At 40.8% G+C, this 19,734-nt stretch overlaps 1 protein-coding gene across 1 annotated transcript in view; it reads right to left on the bottom strand.

Moving 5' to 3' along the window:
• IREB2 (iron responsive element binding protein 2) overlaps positions 1–9,160 on the bottom strand; it is a 50,388-nt gene extending 41,228 nt beyond the window's left edge. The window contains exons 1-2 of the mRNA XM_060005542.1: positions 9,069–9,160; positions 7,153–7,242 (exon numbers count right to left, since the gene is read on the bottom strand). Of these exons, the coding sequence (XP_059861525.1) occupies positions 7,153–7,242; positions 9,069–9,087 (109 nt within the window). The 5' untranslated portion in view covers positions 9,088–9,160. The remainder of the gene's footprint in view (positions 1–7,152; positions 7,243–9,068) is intronic.
• Positions 9,161–19,734: the final 10,574 nt, after the last annotated feature.

The raw sequence follows: 19,734 nt of genomic DNA, 5'->3' as shown, positions 1-19,734 counted from the left end.
ACAGGTACCATAAAGAATTTCCTTACATCTTACAATTACTCTTGTATCACAGTTAATAATTATTTACATTAAAGTTCCCCTATTCTATGCCCCGATTGGACTGAGACTGCTACAACATACTAAGGCACTGTACTTACATTTTCCATTACTAAACTGTGTGCTTTCTTTAGCACAAAGATGCTATCTTAGCCATCTTTCACCCGCCAGAAACATCTGAGTACTCAATCTTAGCTGAATGAGCATTGTTGAGAGATGCATGCACCAAGTATCAATAGAAAACTGGGCTGGATTAATACCACCTCTTCTAACCAGGAATTTCCAGAATCCTATGAATCTGGAAAGCTAATCCTCTAAAGATAGGTAATCAAAAAGACATGCAGGGAACCAGAACATGCCTGTGACTTAAACTGAAAAAGTATGATAACGTGTTATCATACTTCTGAAATGAACTGCTAACAACAGATATCTTTTTGATCAATTACTCAGTGTAAGATCCAAGAGGTGGTTCAGGCTTTAAAAAAAGATGCCGAGGTCTGCTATTTTACACGGGAGGCAGCTGATGAAAGGCATATCCAGGTTTCCAGGACTGTAGATCTTACCACTCAAGGCTAAGTGGCTGCTACTATGATTAGGCAATAAAATTTCTCTCTCAGGGCAGAGGTCGCAAACTGTTGGCCTGCAGATGTGTTTCGTTTGTTCTACACAGTTTTAACATTTTAAAGTTTAATTGCCAACACTGAAAAACCAGATTTTTTTTTACATGAAAATCCAAATTTCTGGCTTAAGATAAATAGAAAGTTTTACAACACCAACCTCACATTTCTGCTGGAATTGAGTAGCACCTACTCTTTTATATAGGGCATTTGCTCTCCTGCTTGCTACAATTCCAGCCAGGGCCATTTCACTTGTTTATGGTGCCTCTATGGTCCTTATAAGCATGAGCATACAACCCCCGGTGTAGCAGTTTTACAAGCATAGACTTTGGAATCTCAAAGTTTCATCATGTTTTGATCAAGTTTCTCCTCTATCATTTATTAGGTAATGGTACTTAGTAGCGGGACCCTGGCCAAGTGGGTAATAACAGAACTTACAGAATGGATATAGTAAACAATCAATAAATACTAGCACTTTATGACTGCCCTTATTAAGCTGGGAAACAGAATGGTATTAAGGGGGGAAAAGTGTTGGTCTGAAGTCAAAAGATATGAGTCTAAGACCAGATCTTCTCACTTAGAAGATATGTGACCTTAGGCATATTACTGAGATTTTTAGCCTCATTTTCCTCATGTGCATAAAACTATCCTCCCTGCCTAACATAAAGCAATGTAGTGAAGATAGATAATGTAAAAGGGTTTTGTTATTTCTCAAAAGTGATTAATTCCAGGTTTAAACAGTAGATGGAGAAAATACCCATAGGAAATATCAATATTAACAACAGGCTTTAGATAAACTAAATATGAAAGAGAAATACACTGAAGACTGATGGAAAGGGGAAACAAACACTCAAACACTCTAGGCCTGCCTAAAGCCTCAAGGAGGCTATCTTTGGAGTCCAGGCTAAGAGAGCAAGGGGACTGGTAGAGTAGCTTTAGTGTAAACCTAAAAACCCTGTTAAGGCCAGGAACCTGGAGAAAAAATTAAGAAACTGTTCTAGAAGGCCCTGTAACCCCAGACTTTGCAACAGGATTAACTCACACCCATGTCTCACTAGTCAAGGTACTGCTTATATCTCTAACCAGTACCAGGCTGGAATGGAACTGATTTCCAATAAAGAACTCTGACCTTTTTTGTTTTGTTTTGTTTTGTTTTTTAATATCGCCATGGAGAGTCCAAGAAGGCAGAAAGAGAAAACAGATTCCTGCTTCTTTAAGATTTTTTTTTCACTCACTGACAAAGGTAGAGAAAACCAGAAAAATAATATCTATTATTGATAAACGTACAGACACACTCACTCTTCTCATTTGCTCCTGGTAAGCATGTCATCTAGCACTATCTGCTAACATAACAGGCATACTTCATGGTGCCTGTCCAAACTGCCATCCATGGAATGGACAGTGCTCAGTGTCCCATTACCTCCCTGGCTACAGTGCTGAAGCAAATGCCAACCCCTTGGCAGGTTAATGACCAACAGCCTGGTGGAAAAAATATAGATTCCTCTCTCAGGAATTTGCAATCAGGTCACAGGCTAAACCAGAAAGTTGTTAAGAGCTAAGCTAGAGACAGAGGTTGCCATTTGTGGCCATGTATAAAGTTAGTAGGCAGAGGCAGTTTGTCTGCAGTGAAGTAGAGGGAGCAGAAGAGTGGAGGAGGGCCAGGAATCTGAAGCCCTGAGAGAAAAAATAAAGAGCTCCCTCACTTCTGGCTCATTGCCCATTTTCTTGAGATACAGCCACCTTTCATTTGCTTGGGAGCTCTGTATCATTACAATAAATCTTTCTTCACTTGAGCTAGTGGGTGTCTGTTCTCTGCTACCAAAAGGACCTAATCTAGAATAGAAATTGTCTACAAAGGCACAGTTAAAACCAACAGATCGTTGGACAAAATGTGGAGGGTTGGTGAGTGCATGATTGTAGATGGACTAGAATCACATTAGGTAAAGGTAATCCTTAGAAAGTTATGTATTGTGTGTAAATATTACAAGCAAACTATTTCATTGCTTACCAAACTTACAGCCCTTTCCAGAGTCCATGGAAGAGACAAGATTAGAAAACATGGACTTGTGTTCCTACCAGCAAGATAACTGACCAGCAATAGACGCCCGACTTGCCCAGCCAAACCATAGGTTAACTATAGGTTAAAACAATAGGAGAAAAAGTCATCTAGAGATACAGTCTTAACTGGCTGGTAAGCTAATCATAACACACAAAGAATGGCTGGTAGTGGCTATATTGGGTATTACACAATACCAATAAGTAAAGTGGGCTGTGGAGACAGAAGACTGGAGAGTAGATCTTCAAAAAGAAACAGGTGACAGAAAGAACAGCCTCTGGCTTAGAAATTCTAGTTCCCATGAGGCCTGACTGTGCTTTCTTCCTTTGCCTTTGGATGTTTGGAAACTGTAACAGCATCTTCTTTCTTGAGTGCTGAGTTAAGTGAGTTTCTGTTCCTTATATTCAAGGACAAAGACTGGAAAAGACAGTACATATACAGTAAAAGTGAAAAAGAAAAGTGATGCGGGTAGAGGGAACAATACTTTCAATCCGGTAACTATATAATAAGGTTGCATCAAAATTTAACTACTACACACACAGCAGCAGCTTTATTTATAAATAGGGAAAAGTTGGTTAACAACCTCAATATTCAAAGATCTGCTAACTAAACCATGATGCATTCATATAGGTAATACCGGGCAGCCAGTACAGTAGAAGCTGTAGAAAAGTACAGGTATCCCTTTCTACTCAAACTCATAATCCCTGACTCAGAAACCGAACAGATTCAGATAGCAAGGGATACTTATATCCAATGACATGGAAAGATGTTCATGATATACTAAATAAAAAAAGGTTACAAAACAATATATACTGTATTTTTTGTTAAGGAGCACATTTACATATATTTGTATATGCACGTAAAAATGAAACTGTTTCTACACTGCCTATAATGTTTTTGTCTGTGATTACCAATCCCAACCTAATTTCTTATAATCAATAAAAACTCTCCTAAAAAATTAAATACAGATTTTCTTTCAGAGATTACAAGGTAGGATTAGGAAAACCAAGTCCTGGCTCTACTACAGGACTAAGCAGTACCATGGTTAAAAAGCAAGCAGTTAGGAAGGAAAAAAGAAAGATGAATGAGATAACGTGAGGTAAAGAAGGGGGCCTGAGGCTTTACGCCAGGCTGAAGGCCCTCTTGCCCAATAACAGCTACTCTCTAAAATATGTTTCCCTAGAGCCAGGCCAGTCTCTTCACTGTCTTCCCCCTTACTCATTTTCCATTATGCTTGCTGGTCATTCTAATTCCCCAAGTGTTGACTGGCCTCTGTGATTCCTCTGTTTAACATCAATTCAAGTCCTCCTTCCTTCAGAAAGCAGTCTAACTATTCCAGGCAACAGTGATTTCTCTCTTCCTTGGAACCAGGTATATTTTCAAATTCAGAGATCTACTTAAGAGAGTCACTCAAAATCTCTAAGGTTGTAGTCAATGCACTGGAGTGCCAGACAGGCAGCTCCAGATCATTAAAAAGGCATTTTGCCACTAGTGAAATTATTAAAGTTTAAAATGTGGTCAACGTGTACAATATGCCCACTTCCATAAAGATACTTTGAGTATAGGACTTCCCTGGTGGCGCAGTGGTTAAGAATCCACCTGCCAATGCAGGGGACACGGGTTTGAGCCCTGGTCTGGGAAGATCCCACATGTCACGGAGCAACTAAGCCCATGCGCCACAACTACTGAGCCTGCATTCTAGAGCCTGCAAGCCACAACTCCTGAGCCCGCGTGCCACAACTACTGAAGCCCAAGCGCCTAGAGCCCGTGTTCCGCAGCAAGAGAAGCCACCGCAATGAGAAGCCCGCACACCACAACAAAGAGTAGCCCCTGCGCAGCAACGAAGACCCAACGCAGCCAAAAAAAACAACTAAGTGGCTCTCAAAATATGGCCCCAGGCCAGCAGCATCAGTATCACCTGGCAACTTGTTAGAAATCCAAATTTTCAGTCTCTACCCCAGACCAGAACTCCAGAGATGGGGCCCAGCAAGCCTCCAGCTGATCCTGATGCACACTGAAGTTTGAGAACTACTGACTAAGGAAACAGCTGGTATTAACTAATTAAAAAAAAAAAAAAGATACCTTGAGTATAAACTTGGGAAGCAAAAAGATAAAATGGCAATAAAAAAGGAGAAATCAAGTAATTTGTGTTGTACTCTATCTAAAGACAGACTTAATAAGGGAAGGTACTGTTAGTGAGGCAGATAGTCTAGGCTAGTTCACTCACTACCCACTCCCAACCACTTCAACCACTTCTCCCTTGTCTTTCTCTACTGCAAAATCCAGAAAGCTAAATACACCATCTTTCAGCCTTTAAAGCCGAGAGTGGAGATGACATTTTGGCCAAGGAGATACAGGCAAAAGCTCCTGGGGTGGGCTTTTCTTTCTGTTTTGCTCTTCCAGCTGCCTAAAACATGGACCTAATGCAGGTACATCAGCTATTTGCAACCCCAAAAATGAAAGCAAAACAGAAAAAAGTGAGAAGCCTAGGTCCTTGTTGATGTTGGTGCTATACAGTCCCAGTATGTCCACATCCAGACTTCTTGTTAGGTGAGAAAAATAAACCCCATTTGTTAGAGTCACTGTACAGTACGTTTTCGGTTCCTTGCAGCTGCAGGCATTCCTGATACAGTTAGCAGGGAGCTTAGAAGAGTGTTCTCAACTATCTTTCCTCCCCAACATATAAGAGAGCTAGAACACTTGCCCTTCATTAAGTTACTCACTACAACTGTGATTCTCAGCCTGGTAGGCATCCAAATGTGGGAAGCAGAGAGGGCAGTGGTCCAGAACCCTGGTGATTACCAAAGCAATGTCTCCTAAGCACATGTCTGGGAGGCCATTCAATCTGGTCCCTCCAAAAATGCAGCAAGGATTTTTTGTTTTTCTACTCAAGTTGCTCCTTTCTTTCAAAGTCAATTCTTCTTCCAAATTTTATTCCCTACTAATTACTAAGAAATTATTTAGGTAATTACTTAGTAAACCTATGATAAAACCATTCTATTAAAAACAATGTTTTAACCCCACAGAAATAAAAACCAAATTTCTGTTTTAAAGGCATATGTATTTAAAGGCATTCTCTTATTATATTTATCATGGTTATAAAAACCCTGGTACTCTGGAACTCAGTTATGTACAGATGCCTGTGACAGCTTATTTTCCAGAGATAATATAGCTCTTAGTTTATTAATCACTCTTTCAGTGCATTTTACAGTTGTTTTGATAGTTTCCTACTGATTTCCTGCATTTGGGAAATACAGGCTATCTTCAAGTAGGCACATTTCCACAAATTATCCATAAAAAGAACTTATACTAAATTAAAAAACATCCTCATATATGTTCTTTTACTTTACTAAGCTATAAAATGTGGGTTAAGAAACTTCCAGGCCAGAATCACTAGATATTTGAGAGAAGGGAAATAAAAGATCTTTCTTATATATAATCAACTTAGCTGTTCCCTTCTCAAAATTAATACAAATTCATCATCAGTGAAGATATAAAATAAATGTGAATGAAAGACACATGGCACTAAGAAAAGACCAACCTCTCAATGCAAATCACAGCAACTAAACATGCAAGGTAAAGGATTTTGGTGAACTGTTTATTTTGAAATGGCAACCTAATTCTAGGATAGGGATCTTCTCCAAAATATACTCTAAAATATCCAAATATTCTCAGAATGTACAAGAAAATACTGCTAGTCTAGAACATTTAAACCCACCAAAATCTACAGAAAAATCACAAAAGCAATCTTAAGTAACACAAGAAGGAAAAAACCAAGGTTAAGGAAAAGCTCCCTCCAAAACTGCATTTAATTTTTCTTTTCACTGAAAAGTCATTAAATAATAATCTAAATCACTCTTCCAAACAGGTCTTCCCTTCACCGGCCTGGTTGAGAAAATTACTTAGTTGTCAATAAAGTAAAGACTTCCATCCAATACTCTGGGGTTCCGCCAAGTTCACTCTTCTGAAACCTCAGTGAAAGGTTTGATCCAGGTCAGGCGCCTGCAAAGGTCTGCCAAGAGTGTCAGGGCACAAGCCAGGGCAAACCATGCCCTGGTCAACAACTCAAATCAGTGGGCCCTGCTGATGATTCCTATTCAAAGGATAGGGACACTGTTCACTCGGAAAATTAAAATATACATTTAATAGCTCTAGAATATCATCTGGCAGGTTTCTGTTGTTTTTAAAATTGTATTAGTAATTTCCTGGGGGTAAAAATCATTACTAAACTAACTTAGATTTTAAAATGAGAAGCTATGGTATGGGCTTACATCCTCCTCAAACAAAAGCTAGCCCAAGAAGCTTTTAAAATGTTAGACATATGTGTAGGTGTACCTGCTACGACATGGTGGGAATAAATTTAAAATTTCTTCAACTCAGCTCGACAAATGCATTTTTATTATTAGAAACTAAACAAATCCAAGAAAATTTAAGCAACATTACCATACTTGGTGCCTCCAAGTCTAGGTACATTGAAGAACTTCTTATGTGAACTGTCATTTAATGTTTCAATAAGGTATTCAAAGGCATATCCTGAAAAAAAAAATTATACTTTCATTAAACACTGCTACAAATTACCTTATTCAAAGTGAAAATACCTAGAAACCAGCTTTGTCCAAAATAATTTTCTGTAATGGCTCAAATTTTCTATATTTGTGCTATATTACCTATATTTTCTATAGGTAGCCGTGGCCATTGAGCACTTGAAATGTGGTTACAGCGACTGAGGAACAGAGTTTTTAATTTTATTTAATTAATTTAAATTTAAATAGTCACATGTGGCTAGTGTCCATTGTATTGGACAGTAAAACTCTAAGCCATGACTCTTGTCAAATAAAAACTGAAAAAAAAAAAGCTTTCATTAAACACTGCTACAAATTACCTTATTCAAAGTGAAAATACCTAGAAACCAGCTTTGTCCAAAAGAATTTTCTGTAATGGCACAAATCTTCTATATTTGCGCTATATTACCTATATTTTCTATAGGTAGCCGTGGCCATTGAGCACTTGAAATGTGGTTACAGCGACTGAGGAACAGAGTTCTTAGTTTTACTTAATTTAAATAGTCACATGTGGCTGGTGTCCACTGTATTGGACAGTAAAACTCTAAGCCATGACCCTTGTCAAATAAAAACTGGTAAAATAATTAACTCCTGAAAATATGATAATAAAGAATACCTAGAAAGGGACAATATCTAGAAAGTAAAATAATTAACTCCTGAAAATGTGATAATAAAGAATACCTAGAAAGGGACAATAAGAATGATTTAAAGGATGAATAGGCATGTTTTGTGAAGACATGTCCTGAAAATTGCATAAATACAGACAGGACAACGCCACAATTATGTTAGAAGAACTGATTTTTAAAAAAATAACCAAAAGATGGACTTTTACACAGCATTCAACAACAGGAATAAAATCAAAAACAAACAACTTATCAGGTAAGACCTTCACAGGCTTTAAGACTAAAGGTAAAGGTGAACAACAAAATATCTGGGCAAATTAGCAGATTCTCCCTAAAAGACACGTCTTTCTGGTTTTGTACGAATTGAAGCTTAACTACCAAGTCGAAGACCCAGGGGACTTATTTGAATGTGCCCCAGCTCCTAAGGTTCTTGGGGGAAGTGGCGGAGAGGCAGCCTTGAGGTTAAAGAACCTTCAGATCTTTTGTGCAGATTCACTGCAGTAGGTGGGCAGGACCCCCAACATTGCCAGGACCTTGGTCCGAAATGAGAAGCGATAAGCATTGTTCACTTTTTGAGAATATATAATGTTTTTCCTTTTTTATTGAGGGTTAAGCGAGGGAGGTGGATGGGGGGAGGAGACCCAGCGCTGCAATAAATGGTCCGAGAACTGGCTGACCAGTGTTCGGCCTTGACCACCCCCCACTCTGCTTCTAGAGGCAAAGAGAGAGGGAGGGGCTCGAGGCTGGACAGCGGAATAAACAACTAGCTGCGTGAGACGCCACCAAGGAGACACTAGCCCCCACCCTCATCTCTTACAAATGGGGGGCGGGGAGAAGATGGTGGGCCTCTCCTCGACCCTAGTACTACTGAGGAGTACCGGGAAGCCGCTGGCAGCCAGCAGTGGCCAACGGGCCGAGGCCGGTACGGGTCAAGGCCAGCGGCGGAGCGGACGGCCCTGCTGGGGTCACGCTAAGGGACGAGGTCGGCGAGGCCGGGCCCTCGAGGCCTGGGCGCACAGAGTGCGGCCCAGCAGGCAGGCCCCAAGGGAGCACAACCTGAGCCCGGAGGGCCCCGGCGCCGGCCGAGCAACTCCAGGAGAGAGAAGCAAAGAACTCGGAGCCGGGGCAGCGCGCGTCTACAGCTGCCAGATCCAGTCGGTGAACTGAAACTAACCTGCACTTGGGGCGTCCATCGCCGGAGACCATATTATCCCTGCGGGGAGGGGGCCCGCGGGGGAAGGAGGGGGAGGTCGGGCGGGGAAGAGGGGGAGGAAAGCAGCCGGACCGGCAAAGGAAGCAGGAAAGGAGCAGTCTCGCGCAAACACCGCGAGAGCCGCAGAACCGGCCCCAGGTCTCAGCTCGCGGGATTTGCCGCCCAAGTCTCGCGAGATCTTCGGGCTTGGAGACAAAGAAAGAGAAGGGGCGGGGCCAGCCAGGCGGCGATTCCTTGCGTAATCGCTTCTGTTCTCGCGAGCTGGGGCGAAACGCCGGGGAGGCTGCGGCGTTGGCGTCACTAGTTTGGCCCTCTTAAAGATCCGTTAGTTGTGGCTTCAAGTGTCCAATTGAGATTGTGAGATCCAGGGGTGTTGGGGCTCCTTTGGGGTATCCGGTGATGGGGGGTGGGGGGAGGGGCAGAGGGGCAGAATTGGAGCTCCTATGAAAAACAGCTTGAGAACCTCTTTCCCCTGAAGATAAAGCCTTTGGTTAAACCTGTCATATGTGTAGCCTACACGCGTGTTCTCTGGAGAGGATGGGAGAACTGATCTGGCACGTAGGAAGCGCTCAACTAATTGTTGAATGAATTTCCTTACATTCCTGTAGCTTCAGTCTCTCCCTTTCTACTGGCTCCTTCCCAGTGGCAGTTAATCATGCTTAAGCCTCTGTCCCTCCGCCACCTCCGCTCCTCAAGTCCCTACGTTCTTCTCTACCGTCTTATCTCCCGTTGGCAGCCAACTTTGCAGAAAGAGCTGCTTGTGTTCGTCCTTCCCCTCCCACTCCTTATCTCTCTCCAATCTGCCTTCCACCCCCTAGAAATGCCTCTGGTCAAGGTCAGCCATAACTCCACTTGTTAATCTCACGTTTCTCAACCCTACTCTACTTGATCTCTCCCCTTGTTGAGAAATATTCTATCAGCTTTCGTGATCTCAGACGCTACTTCTTGTTTTTTCTTCCTATCCTTAAGGGTGCTCCGTCTCAGTTTCCTCTGCAGGCCCCTCTTCCTCTGCCCAGCCATTAAATGTCCTGGGTATTACATATACCTCAGGGCTCTGGCCTTACACCACCTCTCACCAGTTGTCCTGGCACGTCCCACCTTCTCCTTTGGTTTCAGTTATTAGTTATATGCTGTTGCTTCCCTGTCTACCTGCAACCCAAACACATCTCCTAAGCTCAGAGGTGTATATTCTAGTACCTGTTGGATGCCTCCACATCCCACAGGCACCCCAGACTCAAAATCTGCAAAACGGAACCCTGTAATTTCCCCCTTAAAATCCATTACTCCTTTTGTATTGCCTGTAACAGTGAATGACACATCAACCACTCAGTTACCCATGCCAGAAACCGACACATCATCCTTGATCCTGTACCCTCTCCCTTTAAACACTGACTCAACAAGCCTTGTCGAAGCAAACCCCAGTATGTTTCCTCTACTTATGCACCTTTATAACCACCCAGGTCTAGATTTGAACATTTCCTGTCTGGATGATTGTGACAATCTTCTCAAAAAGACCCTAGGACATGAGAACTACCATAACTGTCATTTTCATGATGATGAAACTGAAACTCAGAGAGGCTAAGTAACTTAGAGTTACCAAGTGACTGAGTCAGGATTTGATCTGGTATCTCATACCTATTTGTTTATACCTTTTTCAGGAAACCTACTTTCTGGCAGAATCATTGCTCTGTCACTCTGTAGTATTTCACTTGCTGTTCTCTCTATATGGAACACTCTCCTGTGCCCTGTCCTGCTAACCCCCTACTCATTCTTCAGGCCTTAGACCAGGTATTTCCTACAGGTAATACTCACTGACAATCCCCCAACCCCCAGTTTGGGTTGGGAATGTGAAGAAATGCTTCCCTATCTTCCTCTATTTCAATTAGAGCACTTTATTATACTTGATTGTAATTGCCCATTTACTGTATTCTCCATATATTGGTTAGATACTTTTAGCTGCATGCAAGAGAATACCCGACTAACAGTGGGTTAAACAATGCAGACCTATAATTATCCACAGTCGGCAGTTCTAGGATTAGTGCAACAGATCAGTGACACCATCAAATACCCAGGCTCGTTCCATATTTTGGCACCGCACTTCTCAGCATTTTAATTTTTGTTTCTCAGACTTGTTGCCTCCTGCTTGCAAGATGACTGCATCATACAGAAGCATTATGTTGTCCTAGAACTTCCAAAACAGGGAGGGAAAGTGGTGCAGAGCCCCTCTCTTTCTTTTATCAGAGAAGAAAATATTTTCCTGAAGATCCTCCACAGACCTCTCATTGACCAGAAATTAGACTAGTAGTTCTCCACTCTATCAAACTCAACACCCTCTTTTCAAGACACATATTTTGTAATGTCGCCTTTACTCATCCTGGCATGAAACTCATAGATAATATAACTTACATATATTATAAATATGTGTAATATAATGTGTAATATTACACATATTACAAATAATCTATATAATGACCTAACTGTAATATAAAAGTAATTTTTTAGAAATTTATGAGAAAGTATTAAAAGTATTTTAATAGTATTTTTAAAGTATTAGAAGTAATTTATTAGAAAAAACATGTATTATAATATGGAGGTACACAGGCACATCTACATTACACAACATGATGTAATCAGATGCTTGCATCTACTTATAATGATTTTACAGAACATAAGATAATATTTAACCAAATATAGTCAACACTTTATATTTGACATTTCAAACTAAGGACTAAATACATATATCATTCAAAAATATATATCATGGGACTACCCTAGTGGTTCAGTGGTTATGACTCTGCACTTCCACTGCAGGGGGCACAGGTTTGATCCCTGGTCAGGGAACTAAGATCCTGCATGCCATGTGGCAAAAAAAATAAAAATTAAAAATAAAATAAATATATATACATAATAAATGCATTTATATAATAAATCACATATGTGTATATATATAATGAATGACCAGCTTAAATGGAGGCTAATGAAATGTATTGGTGACTCAAATATTATTGGAAGCATTGTCACTGTTGATTTTCTGGAATGAGGAATAATTCTTGGCAAAGTTCCAAGCAAAACAAAATAACAACTTTTCCTCTTTTTACACGACATTAGCATTCCTGGAAAATTCAGAGTGTATTAAAATAATACACAAATTACTTTTACATTTATTTGTAAATGGGATTAAATTCTAGGTTCAGATAAGTATAAACATATATGTTGTTACTGTTCTTCTGTTTGTGTGTGTGTTATCTACCTGAATATCTGGCAGCATGTTCCATGGGGGAGGTTGATTCTTTGTTGTAAAATTCTGTCCTGTGGAATATGGGAATCCCACATCCATTAAATTCTAAAAGTGCTTCCCTCCCATGGTGACAATCAAAAACACCCTCCCGTTTTCTGTTGTGTGTGTGTGTTTTTTAACAGCTTTCCTGAGCTTTAAGTCACCCATTTAAAACACTTTTTATTTTGTGATAATTTTAGATTTACACGCAGTTATAAGAAGTAATGGAGGGCTTCCCTGGTGGCGCAGTGTTTAAGAATCCGCCTGCCAATGCAGGGGACACGGGTTCGAGCCCTGGTCCAGGAAGATCCCACATGCCATGGAACAACTAAGCCTGTGAGCCACAACTACTGAGCCCATGTGCCACAACTACTGAGGCTGCACTCTAGAGCCTGTGCTCTGCAACAAGAGAAGCCACCACAATGAGAAGCCTGCACACAGCAACCAAGAGTAGCCCCCGCTTGGCACAACTATAGAAAGCCCATGCACAGCGCAGCCAAAAATAAATAAAATAAAAATAAAGTTAAAAAAAAGAAGGAGTAACGGAGATTCCATACAACACTTCACCCAGTCTTCCCCAGTTCTTAAACAGATTTCAGCAGTTTTACAAGCACTATTTTGTTGGGAACATGTGTGTATTTAATTCTATGTGATTTTATCACATGTGTAGATTTCTGTGACCACCACCACAGTGAAGATACAGAACATTTCCAAAGATCCCACATGTTGCCCTTTTATAACCACATCCACATTTCTTCTACGCTATACTCCATCGTCCCCTAACCCGTGATAACCACCAATCTGTTCTCCATTTCTATAATTTGTCATTTCAAGAATGTTATACAAATGGAATCACACTGTATATAATGTTTTGGGATTGGGTTTTTTTCACACAGTATCATTCCCTGGGGATCTATCCAGGTTGTTGTATCACTAGGTGGTTCATTTTTATTGCTGGATGTATTCCATGATATGGTTGTACCACAGTTTGTTCAACCATCACTGAAAAACATTTGGGTTGACTTAAGTTTGGGGCTATTATGAATCAAGCTGCTTTGAACATTCATGTACAAGTTTTTGGGTAAACATAAATGTTTACTTCTCTGTAATAAATGCCCAAGAGTGCAGTTGTTGAGTTGTATGGTAGTTACATATTTAGTGCTTAAATAAACTACCAAACTGTTCCAAAGTGACTGCACCATTTTACATTCCCACTAGCAAGATATGAGTGGTCCATTGATCCAGTTTTTCCACATCCTTACCAGCATTTGGTGATGTCACTATTTTTTATGTTAGCCATTCTGATAAGGATGAAGTGATATCTCATTGTGGTTTTAATTCCCAGTTTGCTAATGACTAATGCGATTGAACACCTTTTTGTGTGGTTATTTTCCATCAGTATATCCACTTTGGTAAAATGTGTGTTATGTTTTTGCCCATTTTCTAATTGGAGTGATTTCTTTCTTTCTTTCTCCCTTCCTTTCTTCCTTCCTTCCTTCCTTCCTTTCTTTCTTTCTCTCCTTCTTTCCTTCTCTTTCTTTCTTTCTCTCTCTCTCTTTCTCTTTCTTTCTTTCTTCCTTTCGTTACGTTTGAGAGTTCCTTATACATTCTAGATACTAGTCCTTCGTCAGATATGTGGTTTGCAAGTATTTTCTCCCAATCTGTAGCACACATGGCTTTCCCCCTCACACATTGCTTTCTGCAAAATTGGAGTTTTATCAGCAAGGAAGAAAAGGAAATTCCTATAATGTTGGCAACACCTAGTAACTGTCACATATCACTGTTCTGTAAACTCCATGAGGGCAGGTGCCATATCTATGTTATTCCTTGCCAAGTCTCCAACATCTAAACAGTACCTGGCACAGAGTGGGTACTAAATAAACGTTTGTTGAATGGATGAAGTGACTTGTTCAAAGTTGTACAGCTGGCAGAACCAGATTAAAAAGAGAGGCTGGTAATTTGGTTCTCTTTTAAACATTAAAAAAAATGTAATTCATTTTTATTTAGAAGAGAGACTGAGAACTTCACAGGGGAATGGTAGAGAAGGAGGACCTTCCCTAAAAAGACTTCGCTTTGCCCTTAGGAACTTCATCTCTCAACCACAAGTGAGTTGTATAAGCATTTTTTCCCAATCACATTCGTATTCTCCAAAGAGAAGTTTTCACAATACATTTTTTTCAAGTTACATTTCTAGTTAGATTTTTAACACTCCAGTAATACTTTTGCACCTTTTTAGTTCAGTGTCTTGGACGATATCCAGTCTGGTTCATCTCTTCTTTTTTAATTAAACATTTTATTTTGGAAAAATTCAAGGATAGAGAAAAACTGTGAGAAAATTATAATAAATTTCCTAATACACTTCACCTAGATTTATTTAATGTTAACCCTTTGCCACATTTGCTTTCTCTCTCTCTCTCTCTCTTTACATATTACATAAATAAGATCCTCATTATTTGCGGGGGGTTATTTATTTATTTTTCAGCTTAATTGATGTACAATTCACATACAACACTGTGTAAGTTTAAGGTGCACAACGTGATGATTTGATAATACATATATGATGTAAAATGACTACTATGATAAAGTTAGTTAACACATCCATCACCTCACATAGTTACCTTTTTTTCTGGTAGTGAGAACTTTTAAGATTTACTCTCTTAGTGACTTTCAAATACCAATACAGTATTTTTATGTATAATTACCAATCCTCATTATTATTATTTTTTTGCGGTATACGGGCCTCTCACTGTTGTGGCCTCTCCCGTTGTGGAGCACAGGCTCCAGACGCGCAGGCTCAGTGTCCATGGCTCATGGGCCCAGCCGCTCCGCGGCATGTGGGATCTTCCCAGACCGGGGCACGAACTCATGTCCCCTGCATCGGCAGACGGACTCTCAAACACTGTGCCACCAGGGAAGCCCACAATCCTCATTATTTTTTATTCTAGTTTTCTTCCTGAACCACTTAAGAGTAAATTACAGAAATTACAACCCTTCAACCCTAAATACATCATGTATCTCCCCAAAACAAGGAACATCTCTTACATAACCACAGTATGATGATCAAATTCAGGAAACTTAACATTGCTACAATACTATTATCTAATTTATAATCCATATTCAAATTTTGCCAATTTCCCCAATATTGCTCTTTCAAGAAACTTTTCCCCCCAATCCAAAATCTAATTCGGGATCAAGTATTCCATTAGATGTCATGTCTCTTTAGTCTCCTATAATCTGGAACAGTTCCTCTACCTTTCATTTTCTTCTCTTTTTTTAATATTTATTTATTTATTTGGCTGCACTGGGTCTTAGTTGTGGTATTCGGGATCTAGTTCCCTGAACAGGGATCAAACCCGGGCCCCCTGCGTTGGGAGTGTGGAGTCTTACCCGCTGGACCACCAGGGAAGTCCCTGCCTTTCATTTACTTTTATGACATTGACATTTTTGAAGAATACCTATTGTTTTGCAGCATGTCCTTTAATTTGGGCTTGCCCAGTTGTTTCTCTATGATTAAATTTAGATTATGCGCTTTTGGCGGGGGCACTATATAAGCAATGTTGTGTCCTTTTCAGTGCATCATATCAGGAGGCACCTGATTTTACTTAGTTCCCTTTTTGGTAACTAAGCCAACTCTTAATGTAAAATCAGGGCAGAGTTTCAAACCCAAGTCTGTGGGACTCTAGAGCCCATGTTTTTACCCATCCACAGCTTTGTGGTTAAACATGGTCTCAGTTACTGTGAGTGGTGGGGTGGAGACTCCCACACTTTTCTAAATCTTCTCAGTAAGCCCTCTCAATAGCTAAACCCTGAGTGTCCTTCTAACCTACATTTTCATTCTACCCAGAGAAAGCCTATTTAATTATTGATAGTTCCAAAATAAAGGCCATGTCTTAAAAAACCATCATGATGAATAGGAACACCTGCCATTCCTCAGCTCCCCTTGGAAGCCACTGCTGAGCCTGATCACAGGTAAAGTAAGAGCGGTTGGCTGCCTGCCCTTGGCATATGAAATCAAAGGGAACCATTGTACACCCAAAGCAGGTAACCACATGTTCTGCCCATCTAGTCAGATGGAATGCAGTTAAGAGTTTTTTCTTTCCACCAATACGAGAAGACCACACAGTAAAATTTTTAGAAACTCACTGAAATCCCTGTCTCATGCCACCAGGTATGTCAACGCAGACTTGCAGGGTAGAAGACTATCCTTGGCATTGTGATAAGATATAAAGGAAAGAGAAAAGACTCTTATTCCTCAGATCTGTATTTCCTTTTCCAAGGGAAAAGACAGAATTACCACCAGTAACATGACATAGGACTTTCAGAAGTAGTGTTATGAGTTGAATTGTGCCCCCCTCCAAATCCATATGTTGAAGTCCTAACCCCCAGTATCTCAGAATGTGACCTTATTTGGAAATAGGGTCATTGAAGATGTAATTAGTTAAGATGATGTCATACTGGAGTGGGGTGGGTCTTATGACTGAGTCCTTATGACTGTGTCTCCTGTGGGGACACTAAGGACTTGTGTCCTTATAAGAGAAAACAGGGACATGGATATACAAAGTGGAGGCAGCCATATGAAGAGATGGGCACACACACACACACACACACACACACACACACACACAGGGAGAATGCCATGTGAACATGAAGGCAGAGATCAGGGTGATGTGCCTACAAACTAAGGAGAAAGGCCTGGAACAGAATCTCCCCCACAGCCCTCTGAAGGAACCAACCCTATCAACACCTTGTTTTCAGGTTTCCAGCCTCCAAAACTGTGAGACAATAAATTTCTGTTGTTTAAGCCACCCAGTTAGTTGTATTTTGTTATGGTAGCCCCAGGAAACTAACACAAATATCTTCTTGGCATATCCAAGGTGCAGTGAAGCTAGAATAGTAGAATAGTCAGGAGACCTGGGTTTCAGTCCCAACTCAGCCCCAAACACACAGTGTTGTTGTATCCAAATGAATGAATTTATCAGGCCTCAGCTGTAAAACTAATTGAAGTAAGTGTTCTTCTAGGTTCAAGAATTATTTTATATAGCCTGTGATTGTATATTTCCAGTTTAGGACAAATGCCCTTTCCTTTGTCCCTCTCACCAAAGAAATCATGGTATCCTATCAAATTAGACTTCCTAAATGTCTCTTGGTTTCATCTCCTCTGCCTCTGCCTTCATTGGGGCTCTGATCATTTCTTACCTGGACCACTGTATTAGGTTGAACCGTATGGAATTGATGACATTTGACCATTTTCTAAAAAAAAAAAAATCATGATTTTACATGGTTCCACCTAACAGTCATTTCCTCACTGGTCTCTCCCTAACTGCTTGAGGCGTGCCTCCTCCACCCTCTTGCCACAGCTCCAATCACCCTTTTTATCACCACCAAGGTAGTCTTTCTGAAACACGAATCTGATCATGTTTGCTTAAAATCCCTCAAAGTTCTCCCCATTGTCTTCAAGATAAAATCTGAACTTCCCCGCACAGCATTTGAGGCCCTTTGGACCTCATCCTCACCTATTCTCCGTCTCACCTCTTGACACAAGTGCCATTCTTACATAAGCTGTACCCAATCAAAACCAATGCTGTCAATACTTGGATTTCCCTGAAAATAAGCTTTATGTTACCTCAAGCCTTTGCACATTCACCAGCTAACTTCTGGTTGTCCTTCAGAAACAGTAGAGGCTCCTCTTGATGAAGCGTTCACTGCTTTCACCCGCTTCCCACCACCTCTGCCCTGGGCTTCCTCTTTCTTACCCTCCTAGCCACCTTGCTGTAATTCTTGGTTTATTGTCTGTTCATTCATTAGGCTGTGAACTCCCTGAACACAGGGGCCAAGTTTTAACTCTATCTCCCTATGTCCTAGCACAGGGCTTGGCATATGACAGTTGCTCCAAAAAGTTGCTGAGTAAATGAATGGATGAGTGAACTACTGAATGAATAGAAGAAACCTGATCATGCATATAAGAATTTCCAAATTTGTACAATAGGTGAATTAAACATAAATGATTTGAATTATGAAATGACTTATCTTTGAAAAATAACTTTCTACAGGAAAATTCTGTAAATAGCAAGTTAGCTTAGTGAATTTGAAAATATAACTCGCATTTAAAAATTCGATTGATGGAAACTTAACCCTTGTAAAGTGGTGCCCTGGATACTTCAATTTGTTTCAACCATTACTTAAATATTATTTACTACATTCCAGAATGGGCAGTATTCAACCTGCCCTTGAGGAACTCATTAATAATGTCATTATAAGTGGTAATAAAAATAATAATAGCGGGCTTCCCTGGTGGCGCAGTGGTTGAGAGTCCACCTGCTGATGCAGGGGACACAGGTTCGTGCCCCGGTCCGGGAAGATCCCACATGCCGCGGAGCGTCTGGGCCCGTAAGCCATGGCTGCTGAGCCTGCGCGTCCGGAGCCTGTGCTCCGCAAGGGGAGAGGCCACAACAGTGAGAGGCCCGTGTACCAAGAAAAAAAAAGTAATAATAATAGCTAACACCTGTTAAACGTGTTTAAGTACTTTACATGCATTATCTCATTTAAATCCTCACAACACCCACCCCATAAGGCATTTGTATCTGTTAGGATGTTTTTAGCTGCAAGTAAAAGAAACATCCAACTCAAACTGGCTTAAATCCAAGCCACTGCTTATATCCATTGGAGTACTTACATTTTCTCAGAAACATTTAGCTTGCTTGGGTACCATCACAGCTTCACACAGAATCAGAGAAAGGTAGCACTTCCTGAATGGCTCACTTCCCTGGAGAGAGCAGCCCCAGTGACCAACAAACATTTCTCTGATGATCCATCTCAGCTAGGCCATGGCTAGGGGCTGGGAACACAGAGGAGATTAGGATGGCTCCAGCCTTGTCCCTTAGTCTCACTGAAAGATAAACAGACAATGACCATGTGTCCAAAGAGTCAGAAAATGACTTTACTGGGAAGCAGTAGTGTTTGAACTCAGAAACTTTGTGGTGGACCTTTCCTAGCCAGCACTGTGGACATTTGATATCAGTTGCCTGTTTCTCCTGCCCAAAGGACTCTGATCTCCTTTCAGGCAATTCAACCCTTCCCCACCCCTCATTCACAGGTCCACCATGGGGATCAGTATTTAGCCCAGGAATTGGGGTTTAACATAATTAGAAGCAACAAATCACTACAAGAGTTTTGCTGGGCCGTCTGAAAAAGGGAAGATTTCTTTTTTCCTCTAGAAGTTGTGGGGAGTGAGGTTGTGACATCTGGAATTGCTGTAGCCATTTTTGCCACCACAGCAGTGAGCCTGGAGCCATGGGGTCCACTGTGTGGAACCTGAGAATGAAGCCAAGATTCTGGAAAACAGACACAAGA

The sequence above is a fragment of the Delphinus delphis genome, chromosome 2, assembly GCF_949987515.2.
Source record: "Delphinus delphis chromosome 2, mDelDel1.2, whole genome shotgun sequence".
Classification (NCBI taxonomy): Eukaryota; Metazoa; Chordata; class Mammalia; order Artiodactyla; family Delphinidae; genus Delphinus; species Delphinus delphis.
This window is presented reverse-complemented; position numbering and strand designations above follow the sequence as displayed.